Below are 22,140 nucleotides of genomic sequence, written 5' to 3' on the forward strand. Positions count from 1 at the left end.
ACCCGTAATCATTTCCTGAATGTCGAGAATCCTTTGTGGAGGAGGGAAAGCCCGGCACACAGTGGTATCCAGCACTGCCCCTATGAACAGGTTTCGCTGTGAAGGCACCAGGTGAGACTTGGGTACATTTATCGAAAAACCTAATTTGTACAACAGCTGGGTGGTAACCTGCAGATGATGCTGATGATGCTGATGATACACCATCTCTGGTGATTCTGCCTTCAACAGCCAATCGTCTAGGTAAGGGAAAACAGGAATCCCGACCTCCTGAGATGGGCAGCCACCACCGCCATCACCTTGGTGAAGACTCGAGATGCGGTATTAAGACCAAACGGAAGGACCGCAAATTGGTAATGTATCCGGACCAGACTGAATAACCTGATGAGCAGTTGCTCATTCAGATTCCCCTTGTCCTCCTCAGATAACTTAGGGAGAAGCTGTTTCGCAGACCCCATTAAAGCATGAATGTACCTGCCCAAGAGACAAGTAGCGTTGGTAGACTTTAAAGCCATACTGGCTGATGAAAAGACCTTTTTTGCAGACTGCTCCAACCTTTTAGAATCCCTGTCCGCTGGAGCCTGCGAAAACACACCTGATGACTGCTTCGAGCAAGAAGCCTGCACCACCAGACTTTCAGGAGATGGATGAGAGGAAAGGAAAACCGTATCACCAGGAGCAGGTTTGTACCTTCTCGAGACTGACCTCGAAACTGCAGGAGCCAAAAGAGGATTATGCCACACCTCAAGTATTGGCCCAGTTAGAGCATCATTAAGTGGCAAGAGTGGTTCAACTGCTGAATAAGGCACTTCAGTGAGAAGATTGGGTTTATACTCCGCCACAGGAAGCTGCAAGTCCAAAAGTTCCGCAGTCTTCCTGATAACTGTATGATATGGAGCAACATCCTCCAAGGGAGAAGCCTTTTGTGAAACAAAATCGCACTCTGGAAAAGTGTCAAGCCTGCTTGCTTCACACAAGTCTTCAAACACATCCTCAATGTCATTAACCTCTCCTTCCTCCAACTCTTCATCCCGATACCGCTCTTCTTCCAACAACCTCTGCGCCTCTCTCCTCGAACGCAACTTCGGTTGCGGCGTCGGTGGCACCACACGTTTCGTTGGTGGAGCACCAAGCGGTGTCGACGGCTCCGGAATTGGTGTCAAGGGTGAATCCATAAATGGAGCCAAACAAATTCGGGAAGCTTCACAGGATGGAGCCGGAGACTGTCCATACGGCGTTGACGTCCTCGGAGCCGGAAAAGACCAGGACGACGTCGCTGGCATGAACTGCATTAAGGGGGCCTGAGGATACTGGTGGGGCACACCCAAATTATAAGCCAAGGGACCAATGGGACCCAAAGGTGCTCCAGAGGGGTACGAGGCCCTGGTGAAATAACCATACATCGCATTTAGAAAATGAGAGGGATCAGAGCCCGGCGTCAGAAACTGAGGATAAGAGGCCGGCCCTGGATCCGATCGAGGTACCTCAGGAGTCGGAGCCGCTGGAGCCAACGGTGGAACAGCTGGAGCCAAAGGAACCTCATCATCATCAGCCTGGTTCGAGGGTGAGAATCTCAGCGTTGTAGCCTGTTCTGGAGTCCCATTATAGGAAGGAGAATGAGCCGGAGTCACCTGAGGAGATACTGAAGGTGAGGGAGAAACAAAGTCATTTTCTCAACATCGAGGAGCAGGAGAAGGCGACCTCGACACCACCGACTTCAAAGACCGGCGTCAAGAAGCATGTCTCCTCTTCTTCTTGTGTTTCTTCTTGAAGTCGTTCGATGGCGAAGAATCAGATTTTGGCCTTTTTCGACTTTTTTTCTCTTTTCTAGCCTTGGCCATGTAGAGTTTGGCCTCTCGCTCCTTTAACGCCTTCGGATTCATCTTCCTACATGAAGCGCATCCCTCGACAACATGGTCCGAAGACAAACACCAAAGGCAATCCTCATGCGGGTCCGTAATCAACATATGTTTACCGCATTCTCTGCAAGGTTTAAACCCTGACTTCCTCAGAGCACACATCGCTACAGAGAAAGGATGAGATACAATAAAAAACACAAAGTATCCAACGAAGTATGGAGAGTCCCAGAAAAAACCATTAGCGTAGACAGCGCGGAAAAAAGGGAACTGACGTCATCACGCCGACGTGGTCTTCTTAGGACTCCGGTGACTTCAAAGGGAGCCGGGTGCGGAGCCATGGTGCTGTGATGAAAATTTCCGCGGAATGCTGGCGCAGGGGATATTCATAAGGTGAGGAATCCACAGGCAGATGTATCCATCAGAATATATATTATTATTATTAAATAGACTTATTCCTCCCTTTTTTCAGTTGTGATTGTATTAATTTTTCATTGTCTTACGAAACTTCAATTTTTCCTTCTTGAACAACTATAATGTATTCAAACCCTAAAATTGGTAACTATGCCATTTTCTTTCAAAATAATGTAGACCTAGCGTAGATAAGTGCTGCTGCTTATGAAAGTAGACTTTATTTGGGTGGCAAAGGTATATGAAATATGTGCATCATAATTCGGTACTCACATCATCTTTCAAGTATATTAGCATGCAGCACCTTCTTACTATTGCAACCTTTTATAAAACATGCACCAGCTGTCATAGTACTTGGCATGACCCCCTTCATCTAATCCAGCCTTAGAGAGTGAGCATCATAAAACACAGAAAACAAACCTGTATGAACCAACTATCCCTTATGGGCACGCACTCAGATGGGCATGCAATCTTGAATGCCATGGATTCTTTCTATGACAGAGTCCTCCTCATGGCTGGGTTAAGAAGGAGGGAAATGAGGGGAAGGGGAAAACATAGTATGTGACTAAAGAGAAAGTTGTAGTCTGTGTTCACTAGAACCTTCCTTCTGTATGTGAAATGATCCTACCTGCCAACCAACCGGAACCATGGAAAGCGGTCATAGAAAGGGTCCCCACCCTTCACTACGTTGTCACAGTCCTCAATGACACTTGAAGGCACTTCCGCTGCTCGGTCATACATTTCACGCATAAGGTCAAGACGTTGCCTACATATGAAAGAGCAAGTACAATTAAATACTACATAAGGAAGGACATGCAAAAATAGTTTAGTTTTAACAGTCAACTAAGAAAAACATACCTCCAATTCACTAATGTGCCAAAACAGGTATTCTAATCCAGCCTCCATTTATGTTGTCACTGGAGCATGAGAGACTACCCTGACTAAACGTTTTAGGACCTTTTTAATGACAAAATAAACTCAGAAAGTTGTCCTGGCTTCTTTTTTGGAGTCAGTGTCTTTGAATGCATGACTTCCGGTGATACATGGTATAGTGAACATATGTAAATTTCAGACACAGACATGTACTAATATATATGATTGTGCTGTTGCATTGATGCTAGATCTATTAACTTGTGCAGTGTTAAGTATCCCAAGAGTGTACAGTAAAAGCCTGCAGCATCAAAGGCTGAAACTATGTGCCTTGCGAGTAAGAAGCACAAGCCTGCAGTTCCACTTGCTGCTCCTGAATGCCCAAAGAGTAAGCAGCACAATCCCGCAGTATCATACCTATTACTATGTGTCCCAAGAGTGAGAAGCACTAAACTGCAGTATCAGAGGCTGTTAATATTTATCTATGGGGTTAGCAGCAAAAGCCTGCAGTACTATGGGTTGTTACTACTTGTCCCTACCCAAGTAACAAAAACCTGCATTCTAACTCTGTCTTAACATATGAAATGTAATATAGTACGTAGAATCACGTCTTGAATTCAAAACGGTAAACGTCCTTTACAACGACTGCGCTACATTGCAGTCCATTACTCTGCATCTTTTTACTCCGCAAAATCTTTTACAATGCAGGGCTTTACACTGCACACCATTACAACGCATTCCCCTTTACAACACCTGGTGGAGTTAAAATAGTAAATTGCGTTGTAATGGATTGTGGTGTAAAGAACTGTGTTGTAAAATATTTGGTGAAATAAAAAATGCAGGGTAATGGCACACATTGTAAACGGCGGTGGAGTAAAGTGCACATTTTTTACTTTTCAGTTCCCAAATATAATTGGATAGTTGTAAAGTATTGCATGTAAGCTCATGTCCATGAACAGGATGTTTTCATGGCAATAATTATTTGTAAACTATCCATAATAGTCATATTATGATGCAGTTGAAGGTATCAATGGAGTCTCTAGCCTTATGGATAGTTTTTCCTGCTATGGGACTGTGCAAACCCCATTGTTGACTGAGCCCGGAGGCACCAACGTACGACCACATCAAAGGACGATGGGCTGCCTTCTCGATGAGAGCAACAAAGTTCTGACGGCTATCCCGCTGTGTGGAACCCACCCGGGGATAGCCTGAGCCAAGGGGTGGCCCATCCATGCCTTTCGGAGGCTGGGTTGTGCCTCCACTCTAACTTCCCTCTGTTGATGAACTTGACTGGTATTTTTTACAAATGTTTATGGTGGCACTTACTAAATTGGTTTCAAATTCAAATTTATTTGAAGTGGGACTTTTGATTGATTCTCACATGATATTTTTCCTGTTGGAGATTTTAGTGATTTTAAGCTCAGGTTAGTTATTTTCTTTAGCACCTTGGAATGTGGGATTGTCTTATTTGTTTGTTCTAGTTGCCCATGTTAATGGTAGAAATTGCTTACGCAGGTTTAAATATATATTGTATAACCTAATCAAGGGCAAAAGTAAGACAAAGGAGAGGGCAAAAGGCTAGAGTAGAGTTAAACAATCTCTGAGATCAGCAAAAGATAACTACGTACGGGATATAATTGACACCCTGTTTGATGAATGTAATAAAATTAGTAATGCCTCTCCCCCTGAGGTTATCAAAACACCCCCCAACCCCACCCCTAAGTACTATTATCAAGCGTATGCCACAAATGTTTGAGAAAGTGACCAATTGGGCAGTTTCTGCCAACCAGACCAGAATCTCAGAGAAAACCAATGTGCAGGTTGTTGATCTAGGGGCTCCGACTATGGAGAATGACAGTCTAGTAGTGTAGTGCCATAATTGTTTCTCAGCAATTTGTAGTGATGAAGTAAATCAGGAGTTGGGGGGTATGCCTGAGAAGGAGGGATGCCCCTATGGGGGTAAGAAAATTATTGAAAGTCTCTGATCTAATAATTGGCTTGAATAAGTAAGTCTCCTCTTTCAAAAGAGCAGTGGAAGGTGTGGAAAGAAAGGTTGGGTTGTGTGAAAGTGGTTATATGAGAGATAGGGGTGAGAGGATTTGGGGGCAATCAACTGTGTGGGACCTATGCTACTAAAACCCAAACCAGGAGCTTACAGCCTGATTGCCCAACCTGAGCGTACTTTATCCAGACTCCTACTCTCTGCAAACAAGCTGGATGAGGTGCTGCACCATGGGGGAGTCTATTCTGAGAACCATCAGATGGGGAACACAAGAAGCGATTGTTCAAGGTGGGAGGAGAGGAGATCTAGGGGGTTCAACCAGGAAATGTTATCCCCCTGCAAACCCTTCCCCCTTGCACAGCCCATAACCATGGACTCCAAATTCGTCGGGTCCTAGGGGTACGGTGTGTGATGAGGTTTACTCTAGACATCTGAGGCATGATAGACAGACTTTGGTCTTTTTAATCAGGCCCCAAATTGCCTTTTGGTACCAGGAAAGATCAGGATTCTCTAGTCAACAATGACCTACTGGCTTTGTGAAGGAAAGCATTGTTATTCTATCAACAGAAGTGACATTAGTAGTGTTGAAAAGATGAACCCTTCAGAGGGCCCCTTTGATTTGTTAAAGGTATCCCTTCTCAGTAAGGTTCTGGTGGTAGGTCTAATGTCAATGGGCGCATGTATCATCTGTAATGTGAACACACGCATTTCAATCAGTTATAAAATGCAAACCGACTTACAAGCCCAACCAAATCTAGGGAATATAAACAATCCTGTAACAGTATTACCTACCAGACCAAAATGAATAGGAGGGCTGAGTACACCTAGAATCACAGAAGATTCGACCAACAACAAGGGTGTGGTGGAAGGCACTGGTTATAACCCAATAGAAATGTCCTACAGGGGGAAGGTCCCTAGAGTAGCATGGATGTTTTGATAGGGGATAGGAATGATAGAGATCAACCCAAAAGAATTAAAATATTGTTATGGAATGTGGCTGGTATAAGAAGTATGCTGCCAGAATCTGAATGGGGGCAGTTCATCGAAGCCCACGATAGTTGTCTCTTTCAAGAGACTAGGAGTACTGACCTTATCTACAGGAATGGGTTTACGCCTTTTTGTACTAATGCAGCACAGCTAGGTAAGGGAAGATCATCGGGGGCCTAGAAATTTCCGTCAAGGTTTCGTTCCAATGCGTAATTACCCCTATTAGGATAGATTCACCAAATCTCTTATCAGTCAGCCTGAAACTTCCGTCTAGTATGACCCTAAGCATCTTTAATATATATAACCGGGTGGAAGGTCACTCAGCTGAAGCCAGGTTATTAACAGATCTGGAGAATTAACAACTCTAATGTCATAGTAGCTGGGGACATTAATACTACCATGGAGCCTTTGTTAGCATATGTCCCAGAGTTGACCTTAGGGAATCTTGCTCTATGGCAGATCCTGCAGCTAGAACTTCCACCTGTGAAGTGGACAGCTAGAGCAGCAAAAACGGTGGCACTGACGCTAAACTTCGATCTTCGAGGAGCTAATGGAAGAACTCCATTGGACATATGGTAACATTACTTGTAATAGGTTAGAGTCAATCGAGCAGAATTATTATTTAATCAATGTTAGACTTTGGCCCCTCTTAAAGGATATGGAAGTACTGGTTAGGAAGGAAAGTGACCACAATGTGCTGTCTTTAACATTGGAGGGCAGCGTGGTACTAAAGCTTCCAAGTATAGCACGTATGGATTTAGAGGATGTCTCCCACACGGATAACGGCAAAGCTATCAGGAGGGCATGGTTTGTTAATAATCCTGATGTTCTTGAAGGAGTTCTAGTAAAGGCAAAGGAGTTAATAGAGAAAGTGGTTGATGGTGCCTCAGAAATAAGCATAAAGTTGTTACAGGAAAAGCAGGATCCACTCTATTCCCAGATCAGAGGATCTTTAGCTACCAAGAGGAGAGCTGAGAAAAATTATTTGAAGGCGGTGGCATGGTACAATAAATCATGTAGGGAAGCCAAAGCTAAGCTTTTAATAGCAAACAATGCTAATTGTAGAGCTACCATGGTGAAGTGAAGATTGCTATACGGGAGGGAATTGGTGAAGACAAAATGAGAATGGGAGAGTTCCCTAGGGGAAAACTTACAAGAAGCACTGTCAGTCAAAGATAACATTTTTGGAAAACCTGCTGCAGGATTCACTAAGGGAACAAAAACAAACTTCGAATTTTGTGTCCAACCCCAACACTGGGTCACTGTCTTTAGCAATCTCTACATTGGTAGTAGTGCCTGCATTCAGGACGGTTTAGAGTTGCCTGTAAATTAGGAATATATCAAGTGTAGTGATTCCTGTAATTTGGAATTTGAGCTAAAAGAAAAAAATAACAGCTATTAACTCCTGATTAGTAGCAGGAGCCCCAAGGCCTGATAAGATTGCTAACTACCTGTACATGCCCTATGCGGAAGTTAGGGGATCATACACCAAACTCTTGTCTAATGCCAGCTTGCTAGGTATAGAGAATCGACCCTCCTAGAAAATGGAAGAGATAATCCCTATGTTCAAAAAGGGGGACTCAGTGACCCAGTTAACAACAAGCTGTTAGAATTTGGGTCTCTAGTTGGCAGAGGTTTGCACCCTGTCCAAGTAGGGACCACAATACTAGTCAGGGTAAACTAGATATACACTTTAAATTGACCTGTGCTCACCCTCTGGTAGCTTGACAAAGGCAGTCTTAACTTAGGAGGCAATGTGTAAAGTGTTTGTGCAACACACACCAAAGCAACAACAATCCAATCATGGAAGTCGAGATATGAGTTTCAAAGAATAAATGCATTAACAGTACTTAGAAGTCAATAGTGCTAAAAGGTTACTTGAGGTTGCGAGGGACAGGGGTAAATACAAAGTGTATCAGTTTTGAACGTATTGCATGAAACATGTCGACCACTTATTAAGAGCTGAGCAGTGCTCCACTGGACCATTGAGCCAGCGAGCGGCCACTCTTCTATTCTTTTAATGAGGTGGATAACCACCTTAATAAACTTGATTTTTGGATTATCTAACCTTTTTTAACATCACTCACCCACTTCACATCTTCACAGTCCCCTAGGGCCCTCACACCCACAGCACCATATGGCAAGGAACAGAAGATCTCGCTACAGAGCCCCTTTATGGATGCCCTTTGGGTATTGCAGTGCCGACCCGACGAGGAGGGAGTCCCTATGATGAACCATGACACCTAGCTTGCTGGGTGTGTGAGGACTCTAGTTCCGAATAGGAGCATTCCCCTCCTCAGGCCTCCTGACTTGTTGTCCATCCTTGGGGAACAGCATACTCTTTTCTTAACACATTTCTAAAATAGTATTTTCAAATCCAACTTTACCACTAAAGAGGATTTATCTTTACCATTCCACAGAAATGAAACATGATTTAGGCCACTACTTTCTAATCAGGAATTACAGCTGAAATGTATTTTAAGGGATTCCCAATGCTAGCCTTTGAGAGGGGAAGGCCTCACCATAGGGAGAAATGAATTTGGCAGTTTGTCACTTCCAGGAAATGTAGAACTTAAAAGTACATGTCCTACTGTTTAGTTACACAGCGCCCTGCCAATAGGGCTACCTAGGACCTACCTTAGGGGTGACCTATGTGTAATAAAAGTGGAATTTCAGGCTTGGCAAATGGTTTTCAATGCCAATTTGAAGTGGCAGTAAACTGCACACTTAGGCCCTAGCAGTGTCAGGCCAAAGACAGGTTTGAAGGACTACTGTAGGTGGCACAACCAGTGCTGCAGCGCCACTAGTAGCATTGAGACTACAGGCTCTAAGTATGTGGTATACCAATTTACAAGGGACTTACAGGTAAACTGAATATGCCAATCAGGTATACATACTTCAATGTCACCATGTTTTAGGGCAGAGAACTCATGTACTTTAGCAGTGGTTAGCAGTAGTAAAGTGTTCTAAGTCATAACACAAACAAAAAGAGGTTCATAAAAAGGAGGAGGAAGGCAACATTTTGGGGTAACCCCACAAAAAGGGCAATTTCCAACACAGGCCAATCACCCTGATCGATGCTGTACAAAAATAATTTTGTAAACAAGCGCTTGCCCACCTTCAACCCCTTCGCCGCGGCACTGGGTGAAGGGGGGTGGTGGGGGGGGGGGGGGTGCAACGCCACGGTGCTTGTGACGAGCTCGGCCCGTCACGCTGCCTGGTGGCGCTGTGCTCATGATGAGCGGAGCTCATCATGACCACGCCAGTTTTCGTGGAACATTCAGCACAGCAGGGGAATTATCCCCGTGTGTGAGCACTGCGCCGGTCATGAGGAGCTCAGCTCGTCATGAGCACAGCGCCACTGTACCTCATAACGAGCTGAGCTCGTCATGAGCACGGAAGGTGTTAATAGTGGATGGAGGATTACGAAGCGCTATTTATTAGAAAACATTGGAAATCAACAGGGGTGAACTTTATGTTGCGTTTGTTGATTTACCAGCTGCCTTTGACTTGGTCACTGGAGCCAAACTTTGAAAGATCCTTGATGTAATGGGTTTCCCTGAAAACATATTACAATAAAACACAGAGTCAGACACAGTTGTGTCCTGGCCCCAACACTACTTTCATTGTATATTAATGGGGGTTCGAAGTACCTAAATAAGGACGGGTGCGGTTCCCCAAAAGTGGGTTGCCAGAGGATGCCAGCCCTTCTTTTAACTGATGATACTCTACTGCTTTCAAAATCTCCTCAGGGCCTCAAACAGCTTTTAAATCATTTTAATGAATTTTGTATGAAGAGGGGCTTGGAACTCCAGAAATCGCACACAGTTTTAATACAGCATAAAGTCTGTATAACTAAAATCTAAAGACAAACAACTTCCAGGAGCATTGCACCGGCCTTAGAAATCTACAATATAAAGACCCTAGGTGCAGAACTGTATGGCTGTGACATTTGTGGATCTGTGAGTATTCAAATTGTATCAACAGTAGAAAATAACTTAATTAGATAGCTCTTAGAACTACCTGTAAATACCCCAATGATTCAGCTATGTCTAGATTTGCCCCAAAGATGTATCGCCCAAAAAGTTGAGTTAGAATGCTCCTTATTGGCACTGATTGTGGTTGACAGCAGCATTAAGCTCATACTGTGTGAGCCTTAAAGATCTTATGTCCTCTAAAAGTGTTTGCAAAATCCCATGGCTAAACTTCATAAGATTGCTACTGGGAAATTTTGGATTGGAGAATCCTTGGGTGTCCCCTGAAGAGACGTATTCCATTGCGAAAGCTAGACTTAACAACATGTATATGCAATTTGCTGCCAACCAAACTATTGCACTTTGTATAGGTTCTTTGACTAGAGATTTCCTTGATGGAAAACTATTTCCATGTTGCATGCCTTCTACAGATCAAATTATATCCCATTGGCATGCAAACTGTATATTCAGTTAATGTGCAGGACCCTTCAGACTAAAACGTTGAGTAATAATTGGCCTAGCGTCAGACACAGAATGATTTATGCCTTGCCTGTGGAGAGGCTATGGAATTGATAACACAGATTCCGTTTTTTTTCTCAGCATATAAGTATCAGAGAAAAAAGTGGTTAGCCCCCCTCTATAGGAAGCTGGGTACTGACCAATATAAGTAGGCAAACATAATTAGTTGCACTGACACAAGAAGACTGATGGTTTTATCAATTGCCAGATTTCTAATGTCAGCTTGGATCTGGAGTAGCAAATGTATGTAAAAGTAGCTGTCTAGGAAATGGCTAGGTGCTGGTTCCACAAACAAGTAAGCAACATGTTGATGGGAGTAAACCTGTTCATTGTTTTAATGTATTTTCTTATTTGCCAATCATTCTGTGATTAATGAATTGTGAGATCCTATCTAAGGTGTTTGATATAGCACTTTAATGCCAATTTGCACCTTGAGTAATAGGGGGAAGTAACCAACAGGTATAAGTAAGTCCTTGTGCCAGTATGTCAATAAAGCTGTACTAGGATTGTCAGTTCTGACACCTGTGATTATAACCTTTAAGTCACTAGATGATAAGTAATTCTATGCTGATTTACTGCCAGCAATAAGCACCAGTCTTCTATTTTGATCATTCTTATTTATTATTACAATGTATTTTATGAGCATTTGCACTTTTTGAGGCCCTAAATTTGCACCTTAAACTTGAATGAGGTATGCTGCCATCATGTTTTTAATTCTGTAGTATTATGTCTATTTTGACTTTGGATATTATGCTAATGAATTAATTATCAATGTTTCCGCTTGGGGTCTTTCCATAGACTTATAAGTTTCCTGGCCATAAATGACTGGTCCATAAATCTGGACATCTGCCCTTATGATGATTTATCACAACAATCCACGATGCACATCCTTTTATTTTTGTAAATGTTATTCTGTACCAAGAAAAAGAAGGATAGTGCCAATATTAAAAATATTGGGCATGAGACACTGTTGTCCAGCATTTTTCGTCATACAACTTTTAGATCATGAATTGTTCACTACTTCTGTTGTTACATACTTGAAATGTGTTATTTACTCAAGGGAAACAATGTTGAAAATGAACCCTGGCTTTTAAACTTACGAATTTCTAACGCAATGGAATATCTTTCTAATTGTTTTATTCCCTTATGATTATCTGCTTGTAGTTGTGTTATTTACTGTGCTTTTATGATTTATATTTTAAATTCAAATCATTTTTATTAAGGAAAGGAAATAAAAAGGAAAATACAAGAAAAGCGAAAAGAAAAAATAAAGCATACAAATAAATTGAATCATATATGAATGACATACATTTTCCAACAAAATCATAAAAAATAGTAACAAAATAATACATAATTACCAACAGAAACAGAATAATACATAATTACATGAATACATAAAGATGTGTAGCACGAAATCCAATCGCAACAGCCAAATCAGCAAATGCTACACAAACAGATACAGTTGCATATCAACGAACCTATCCAGGGTCCTTTATCTACAGCATCTATGCATGTCCCACAGTTCGGGTGTCATTTGGAAGTAGTACCACCATGAGGGTGATGATTTGCCCACGAACTCCCATAGAGTCCATGGTATGTTAACGTGAAATATATAATTCCTAGTGGAATGTACCTCACAAGCAGGCGCTTCGATTTACTTTCAATATTTATGGTGGATCAAATGAAAAAGAGGAAGCATCAAGAGATTTCCATAGTTTTTTATGAGAAGCGCGCCATGGGAAGGAATGTAGGGCAGGGTTATCCGCTCCTCTTGAAAAAGATAGCCATTCTTGCCACATCTTGCAGGACACCTCGGAAGCGTTCTTCCACTTACATTACACCACTTTGAATGCCAAAGTGAGCAATAGATCAAGGAGTTGGCGGTCATTATCATTGACCAGCTTCGGATCTAGTACTCCTAGCAGGACATAAACAAACTCCCTCTCAGGCTTAATTTTAAAAATATGCTCTATGCACTCAAAAATTCTTCCCCAATATTTTCCCAGGGATGGGCAGTTAAAAAGCATATGGGCCAGATCCCCTACCTCTGACTCACAATTCCAACATTTAGGGCTGTCTCTTAGTTGGAGTCTAAAAAGCTTATCTGGTGTCCAATATGTTCTGTTGAATGAATGAATGAAATAAGCTTTATTTCGATAAAAACATATCTTAAAAGCATGACACAATACTTAAACATTCAGTAGAAGTTAAAAAAGAATTACATTTTCATGGACATGATAGATTAGATGCTAATTTCACATAGTTTAAAAAGATATAGGTTGAGTCTGCATAGATGAGAACGGACTCAAAGATTAAAAGTTGTTTGCAGGCAATAGTACAAAACCAGATTAAGGGATTTCGCTAAACCTCTTCGATCTGTTAGACCAGGCCCATCTCAAGAACTTCGACAGGCCACACACATACATCAAGCGGGTATCAGACTTGAGAATACGCAGCGCTATGGAATGATCTCTAATGCCCAACTCTCTACATATAGGTTTAAGCCAGCAGTTCCTTGGGGATTTGTATGCCGGGCATGCAAATAAGATGTGTGCAACAGACTCTATTCTGGATTCACAGTTTGGGCAAAACGGTGTTGTCTGAGTTGGAGCTTTCCAACGGGCAGTCAGTTCACGTGTTGGTAGTGTGCCTACCCTAAATTTGAAGTACAGGGCCCTTTCATAGGGCTTCTGTATAATGTCTGGGTAGGGTTCACAAAGTGCGGCATCCTTGATCCTTAGGAACTCGTCCGTTATTCTGCCTAGTTTGGGATCTGAGTTGCCTTTACCAATTGCCCAGCTCCAATATAACTTCTTCAGTACTACCTTTGGTGGGGCAATTCTGTTTTCCCATGCGTCATTGAGGCCCAAATCATAGAGTAAAGATTTAACATCTTTTAGCCACTTTATTTTTTGCCTCCCCGGACATTATTACCGACAACCCTTCTGCATATTTCGCTATCTCTGAGACTCGCCAGAGCCGAGCCCATAGTAAGAGTGGTCGGACTTTTGCCAAATCATTAATTGAATGACACCCCAGATCTAATAAGAGTGGAACCGTAGGGGTGCTCTGGGGGAGTACCAGTAGTTCATTTAGAAATGTATTCTCTGATCTTATCAGCTGGTCCATGTTACTTGTACCCCAGAGTTCGGCTCTATATAGGGCCGAACTCACTCCCTTCGCCTTGTATATATCCATAACCGGGGCGATCGGTCTGGTTGTTGAAGAACGATGTTCCCTGAGTATAGCACCCACTGCCCTTTTGTGGTTTAACAACATTTTCTGTATGTGTGTGTTCCATTGCATGGTGTCGGAAATACGTATGCCCAAATAATCAAATACGGTCACCCTTTCAAGCGTTACAAGGTTCAAGACTGGGGGTCGCCCAAGTTTCTTTGGTGGGTTTAGTACCATATACTTAGTCTTGTCTGTGTTTATTACAAGCCCTCTCAAAGTACAGAAGGACTGAAAGCTATTTAGAAAGTTCTGGAGGCCCATGGGAGATTTAGAGATGAGGAGGGTATCGTCAGCGAATAGAAGAGTTGGAATTCATTCGCCCGCCAGGGATGGTGCGTCAGATGGAACTTTCTGCAGGTGCTCCACCACACCGTTCAGGTAGAGTGAAAAAAACGCATCCCTGGCAGACACCCCATTCACTGGAATTCTGCCGGTTTTCTGGCCCTGTGAACCCCACCTCACTTGTGCAAAGTTTCCATCATGGAGCCTCACTAATAGTGTTAGGATATTCAATGGGATCCCCATTTCAGAAAGGACTCCCCACAGACGTTTCCGGGGCACCAGGTCAAAGGCAGTCCTTCGATCAATAAATGTGAGGTAAAGACTGCCCTTGCCTATGAGAATCACCTTCCAGTAGATGAGTATCAGTCTAAATACCTGTTCTATGGTTCCAGTGCCAGACTTAAATCCTGCTTGGTAATCAGAAAGGATTTTATTTTCACCAGCCCAAAGTAGAATCCTCTCAAGGACCACCTTCCCCACAACCTTTTGGGTGGAGTCGATCAGACTTATTGGGCGATAATTGGCAGGGTCGTCCCTTCTCCCCTTTTTAAAGATTGGGACGACCTCTGCCACAATACACTTAATGGCATTTTCCACTTCCTTTACTGTAAAGGGTTGGCTATTAATTTCCCCCAGGGTTGTTGGAATAGTTTGGGAAACGGACTCATTTTGACCTCCCTGCAGACTAGTGTAGAGTTTAGAGAAATGGTCGAACCAATCTTGGCTTGTTATGTTGCACGTTATAAGATCCTGGGCTGGTCTATTCTTAGTTCTTATGATGTTCCAAAAGCGGCCAGCATCTCTCCCAATGCTGGCCTCCTTTAGTGCTTGCCAATACTGTTCCTCCCATTCCTTCTTTGCTTCTAGTATGGTCGCCTTATACTCTTTCCTTGCCAGCTGGATCATCGTTTGGGATTTGCGCTTTACTGCCCTTATTAATGCAGATTTCTTACGTCTGCATTTTATTGTTAACCAGCCATCACTGTCATTAGGCTTTTGCAAACCCCTCTGTGCCCCACCTTTACTTTGAACTAGGAATAGGTTCCCCAAAGCTTTGATGGTATCTTGGAATATTACCGAAACCCCAGTTGGGTCATATTGATCCTCCGGGGTCGTGCCTAACTTATTCAGTGCCGCTAATAATAGGGCCCCCATGTCGCAGATTTTCCCCTCATCTAAGGCAACTTTGCTCCACTTTAGGCGTCTCTCACAACTAGCGGTGCGCACTTCTAGTGTTCACATTTATTTATCTGTAGCCGCAGGCTCATATACAAATGGCCACAGAGAGTCTAGGCTTAACAAGAGTGGGTTGTGGTCACTATCGGCAGTAGGATGGATTTTCATATCCTGCACGAAACGCCAAAGTTTGAAGTCAAGGAGAATATAATCAATCCTTGTGGAATGGTTTACCCTATTATATGTGTGGGCCCCAGCTGGATCTGAAACGGTCCTGCCATTTGCGGCCCTCAGGCCAAACTCCATAACTAATGTGTTCATCTGTATGGCCCGTTGCGACCACCTTTTTATTGAGTGGATTGATAATGCGGGAATTCCCCTCTTAGCATCATCCTCAACGACATCTAAAATGTCCTCTGCCGCAAGGGTCTCGAATGTACAATTGAAGTCCCCTGCGACCAGGACATATGTATCGTGAGCACATTGCCTAAGTTCGCTTTGTGGGAGTGTGACAGTGGGGATGACGCTCCACCTTTGATTACCCGGGCATATATATTGAATATGTCCTGTGTTCTCCCTCTTCGTTTACCCCTGACTGATAGCCTTAAAATATCAAGGGAGTTGCATTGCTTCTGCCTAATGCTACAGCCCAGGGAGATGCTAACCCAGATTAAAAGGCCGCCCGAGGGCCGCCCTCTCCCTGTGAGCGGAGGTACTGCTGGTAGAAAGTAAGTTGTATAGTCGGCCCTATGATAGGGCAACATGCTCCAAGTTTCCTGGAAAATGCAGATACTATGGGACTCAACCAGGATATTCCAATCGGGCAGATCTAATTTCTTTGAGATGCCCGCTATATTCCAGCTGAGAATCTTTAAGTTGTTATCAGGTACGCTTAGATCCTGCATTACATATGCTGGCACTTGGTACGCACTATCTTGAGTCACAGTGGGCTCAGCTAGCGGGCACGGCGGGGCAATTGCCTGCCTCCTGGCAATATTATCCCGCGTTAAGAATTGTTCTGGTGTGCTTGACCTGGTTTCGTGAGAACTGACAAGAGAGGCCTGGATGTCACTTAATTCCTCCCTAATTACGGTCTCAGAGCATTGACCCTCACCTTCGTGGCTCCCACTGTTGCTTTGGGTAGTTGCTAGCTTGAGCACTAGTCTATTCTTACTGCTAGCGGCTTTAGCTGGAAAAACACTATTAAAAGTATAGTTATACCCTTGCTGCTCTTCAGTCGTCCTACTGAGGGGTCCAGGTCTTATCATTGGCAATTACCGCCAGGATAGGAGAATAGGATTCTCCATGTCAGTGTGCATTGCCTATTCCATGAAAATCCAGACATCTGTTAAGAACTGGAGCTATAATAGTAGTATAAATAGCCTCACTTTGCAGCCCTCCCCATGTAGGATAGTTTGGATTCTGTGTGTGTGGTAGGTAGGCGGGTTGTGAATGGAAGTGGCTCAGATCATAGGTGCCAATTCCATTCCAGTCTTGGGCGTACTGTGGATTACATATAAATCAACAAAAGCTTGTCCCTGTGTACCAGGTCAAATGCGGACCTAAGGTCCACAAAGATCAAGAACAAACTACCCGCCCCAGTGGTGACCGTCTTCCAGTAGACCAACTGTAATCTAAAGAGTTGGTCTATGGTGGAAACCTTCGTACGAAAGCCCGTCTGAAGGGAGGTTAGGATGTGTTGTTCATCCATCCAACTCTGCAACCCTGATAACAAGAGGCGTGCAAAACATTTCTGCAGAACGTCGATCAAACTTATGGGGCGGTAGTTAGCCGGGTCGAGGGGGGAGGCTTTCTTGTGGATAGGGATTATTTTTGCTCCCAACCAGGTGCCAGGGATCTCCAGGCCCTGAAGGATGGTGTTAAAATAGACACAAATGTAGGGCGCCCAGACCTTTTGTTCGCTACGGTAGAGGTCACCAGGGATCCTGTCAAGGCCCGGGGCTTTCCCTAACTTCAAGCTTCCGAGGGCCACCTGCACTTCATGGATAGAGTGAGGTTCTGTAATTCTCGAGACTGACTCCATTTTATATTGTGCCACCATTTTGTGTTGCCCTCACGTAGGCCTGTGAAGGTAGCCTGGCGAACAAAGTGGCCTGGCCTTCTTAGTCCATGTATACATTAACTAAGGTTTCTTCTTGAACTGTAAGAAACTGACCTCTTCACCTGGAACTGACCTCGCAAAGCCAATTTTCCTGATCGATCTTTGTCTGAGATTGCCAATCAATGTTCAGGACATCGTTAACTTTTAGTTTCCTTGCACATGCCTTATCTTGTTCATCATCTGTTACTGTTTCTTTTTATGTTTCTTCATTACATGGGTTATGCTTTCAATTATAGGTTTGTCCGGCTTTTGGAGGTTGAATTTGGGACATTCTTAATGATTAACTTTTGGGTTGGGATACTGTACATGTAATCATGCCATGCCCTGCAGTGCCATCTAAATCAGATTAACCTTTGTGAACTATGTAATTATAATGTTTTGCCGATATCCTGCTAAAACCCCAAAGGCTACTCACCTGCTGACCCTCCAGATTTTCCATTTGTTTAGGAATGTAATTGATACAACTCCCTTACATGCCTGGGGCAGGATGAAGAGTATATAATATGTGAAGCGAGACCATTCGGGCAGACTGCCTCATTCAGTTGCTAAGGCTTCTGTGTGACGTAGTCTCACTCATTTGAGTTTAATAAAAATGTTCTTTTATATTTTCAGCTTCTGTGCCAAATTCTTTATTATTGGTTTGAATGGACTAAGTATCAGTGAGATCCCTGTAAAGGAGTTCAGATTTCTACAAGAGCAAGGTGGGTAGACTGGGACCGAGGCCGCCAGAAGAGCCAGTTCTGTGAGGAAAGTTTGGGTTACGGCCTCTCCATGGTGTTCACTATGGCCAAGTGAATAAAGGGGCTTGAAGTGGAAGTAGTGTTGAAGACTGAAAAGGCTTAGGAAGGAAACTTTTCCAATCTGTAAAGCACACTCTCTCAGGGGAAAACACACACAAATAAGTCTTGTCACACCTACTGAAGGATCATAAAGAAAGCGCAATGAACAGGGGAAGCAAGCCTACTTAAGGTGTGATTGTACTCACCTCGTATTGGACTGTAAATACATGCAGCTATGCGTCTTAACAAGTGCCACGCTCACTACGGGCGGTCTTTCTCTCAATAAAAGGACTGAAAGAAACGAATGGTGAGTTTTTGCTTTCCTCTGAGCACAGTCCATGACTATGGGGCGGAGCAGCATTGAAAAGCGTCTGACATGGTGATAATCAAGTGACAGTCAGCTTGCGTGCTTCAGCAAGGCGTCAAACCGGATGGTGGGTGAGAGCGTTGAGTGACCTGTCGAAGCTCGAGGGCTTTTTGCGGTTGATATGTATATCCTCGTAAATACCCCTGCACCCCAAATCCTTTAACGCACCCTGAACCCTAAAATTCCCCCTTGCACCCCAAACCCTAACCCACCCTGAACCCCTAAAATACCCTAGTACCCCAAAATCTAAACACCCCCTGAACCCTAAAATTATCCCTACACCCCAAAACCCAAACATACACTTAACCATAAAATTACCCCTGAACCCCCATGACATATACCCCTACACCCTAAACCCAATACTTACCTTATACTTACATTTAAAAAACGTATGCGTTTACCATTCATGCATGTACAACGAATTTAGTTGTAAAGGCATGCGTGGTAAAAGCATATAAAATGTAATGCCAGGAGTTGTAATGGCATTGCGAAGTAATGGTATTTGCGTTGTCATGGTATGCGGGGTAAAAGATTCGTGGTAATGTTTTTTTACCTCTTCAAAGTAATACCTCTCTGTATGATCACGTTGTGTTCAGAATTGGATTTATGTTTGGTTTTAACCTCTTCGTGGCCTCAAACAGAGCAATTGGTATTGTGATAAACACACCAGCAGCTTGATGCAATGTCTTGCGTACAATACCTCATATACATGTTAGATATCAGTATGCCTAGACATGATGTTTAAATACGAAAGATGCTTTTTGGAATGAATGAGAGACATTCCAACAGATGTAACAATGATAGTAGCCACTCTATACATAAAATAGTAAGGCAAGCAGAAACCCTTTGATTTTAACAGTTTTTAGGTCGAGCATCAGGGCGCATGTGCTTTTGCAAGACCTTTTGTAGTCAACAAACCCACTTTATTTCTGCCTGCTATACCATTAGTTCCCTCCTCCGTCGCACTTCTTTGCTGCATCGTAAATCACTCTGGCAGCCCATACCTCAACTCTCAGTAAAGGCTAAGGAGCACTGGCCAACCACGTTCTCCTTACGCTTACTTTGTTTACTTGTTGTATAGCAAACTTTTTTTTTAAAAGGATGGTTGACGCCCGTAGTTGCTTACACTGAGTCATCAAATTGATTTGGATTTAGGAAAGGGAGTTTCATGAGATTGTGTACATAGAACAGATTAGCTTATTCCGTTCATGAACAGTTCGTTTTTGTAACGCATAATTTTATTTTTGTCAGAAAGCGATTTGTTTACTGAATGAATTGATTTTCTTGATGTAGCTGAATTCTATTTTTACAAATTCCTTAGTCAAATGTGTTTGTAGCCCTTCGGGGTACATTAATGTGTATATTTTACATTCTATTTCTACAACTCGGCTCTCCCTGGCTCTGGAAACTACATTTGAAGCTGTGGTTTTGTTACACCGGCCGCTAGTAATTCCGAATGTAATACGAGTCAAACTGAACAGGACACTGTTTCGCCACAAAGTTTTTATATCTTTCGTAGATGGAACAACTCTGTTCAATCACTTTTGCGTTCCCTATTGCAGATCCTGCTAAAAATACTATTTGAGATATTGAAGACAAGCTCATTAAATAACTGAACTAACTTCAGTGACATGCTGCATTTCAAAGTGCATAGATAACATTTTTTTTTACAGCACTGTATATCACAGTTGTACCACTAGCAGTGTGAATTAAAGGGTGTGTAGCAGGTTAGAGTAATCGCACTGACAACCAGATAGTGATAGAGAAGGTTTTATTATTTGATACTCTCTTCTCCTCCGAGAAGCCGGTCTTTTAGCATGGAATGAGGATAATGACTGCTTATCCGTCATGCACTACGTCTTCTCGTTTTCCACAGGATCTCCACAGTCCGGGTTCCAGAGTCTGGAGGCTTCACAGAGATTGATGGGGAAAGAAATAATACGGGGTGTAAGTATGCTGAACCAAAGGCAAAAACAGGGGAAGGTGGTGAGGGAGCACCCAACCAGTGACACACGTCTACTAGGAAATATGAGGGTTCTCGAGGGCAGGGAACAGGCAGGGGACAGAAGGGAGTTCCAGTTTACTTGTCGGGAGTCTCCCGCCTCCCCCAACCCAGCCCGCAAACCGGTCTCGTACCTGGGATAGCCACGCTCCTCTGTGAGCGTCGCTGGGCGAAGCGCGGCTCAGTTGGCCTCCTGGCTTTCCCGGGACTCCTGCGTACTTCACGGCAACCTCCTGAATCTGTTCTCCTCCTAACAGCGTCCACACTCCTCCGCTCGCGACTTCCTCTGACTTCTTCCTCTCCGCCGCTGACTCCACACACCTCCTTCCGGGATTCGCTTGTCCTTATTGGGCTAGGCACAGTGACGTCAGCAGCGGGGTGGGTCTCCTCAATAGCACTCTACTAGTTAAAGGAGCCCTGTCGAAAACCATCTGTCGCCTCATGCGTGGGATTTGTGGGGTTACTCCAGTCCCCATGCTGAAATGAGACAAGGGGAGCATTGAAAGGTGTCACCTTCCACCAGTCAAGCACCTGTTCGCTATCAGCCCCAGTCGGTCTGGCCTCGTTACAGGGTGATTAATAACCACTTTAATGTGATACACTCTGGGGGATATTCTCAAGAACGTGTGATAATTATCGCAAAACAAGCTTAACACAACTTTGCACATCGCAGTCTATTGCGGGAAAATGACACTGTGTTAACACTGTATTCACAACCCGACGGCACCATGCAATAGTCTCATGATGATAACGCGCCAAATGACCGCGTTAAAATTAACACGACGCCGGAAAAATACAAACCATGAACGTGAAAAAAGTTGCGATGCCCCAAACTGCGGTACAAAAATCAGCGATAACCAACGACGGGCCTGCAACTCCCACACATCATGCGGGAAAATGCACTATAAAAGCAGAACAAAAAAAAGGCAAAAATAAATAATTTGCGCAGCACCATGGAGGCACGCGGACAGAGAGCAGAGGACAACGCGAACCCCACAAACCCCACAGACAACCAGCAAGGAACGTCAAGGTCGGGGAAGGCCAAGGAGAAGAGGAAGAGGAAGAGGCGGTTCAGTCCGCAGGAAAACAGGATCATCGTTACGGAGGTGATAGAACACTACCAACAACTGTTCGTCACCTCCAACGTGTCATTGGCAACAAAGACACTAATATGGCAGACTATCTTGGACCATGTTAATGCAGTTGCAGCGTTGAAGAGGACAATGGAAGAAGTCAAGAGGTGCTGGAATGATGTGAAGGGCAAAACCAAGAAGAAACTTGATGCCAACATGAAAGCAGCAATGCTGATTGGAGGTGGGGGGTCCAGCGGCACACCAGGAGCTGGATGACATGGAGGAATTGGTGGCCACAGTCATCGGTCAGGATACAGTGCCAGGAGTTGGGGATCCAGACACTGCTCAACATGACCTGACACAACATCAACAGGGGGGTACCGACCACGGACTGGGGTGACGCGGGGCGATGGGCACAATGGCACACATGCACAATTAAGTAGCTCACACTGCACACCCACAATGACTCTGGATCATGTCCCTGAT

At 43.8% G+C, this 22,140-nt stretch overlaps 1 protein-coding gene across 1 annotated transcript in view; it reads right to left on the minus strand.

Moving 5' to 3' along the window:
* The window catches only part of KIF1A (kinesin family member 1A), a 2,508,766-nt gene that overhangs the window by 1,311,253 nt on the left and 1,175,373 nt on the right, over nt 1-22,140 (minus strand). The window contains exon 25 of the mRNA XM_086944020.1: nt 2,893-3,030. Coding sequence (XP_086800146.1) covers nt 2,893-3,030 — 138 coding nt within the window. The remainder of the gene's footprint in view (nt 1-2,892; nt 3,031-22,140) is intronic.

Source organism: Lissotriton vulgaris, chromosome 11, assembly GCF_964263255.1.
Source record: "Lissotriton vulgaris chromosome 11, aLisVul1.2, whole genome shotgun sequence".
Lineage (NCBI taxonomy): Eukaryota > Metazoa > Chordata > Amphibia > Caudata > Salamandridae > Lissotriton > Lissotriton vulgaris.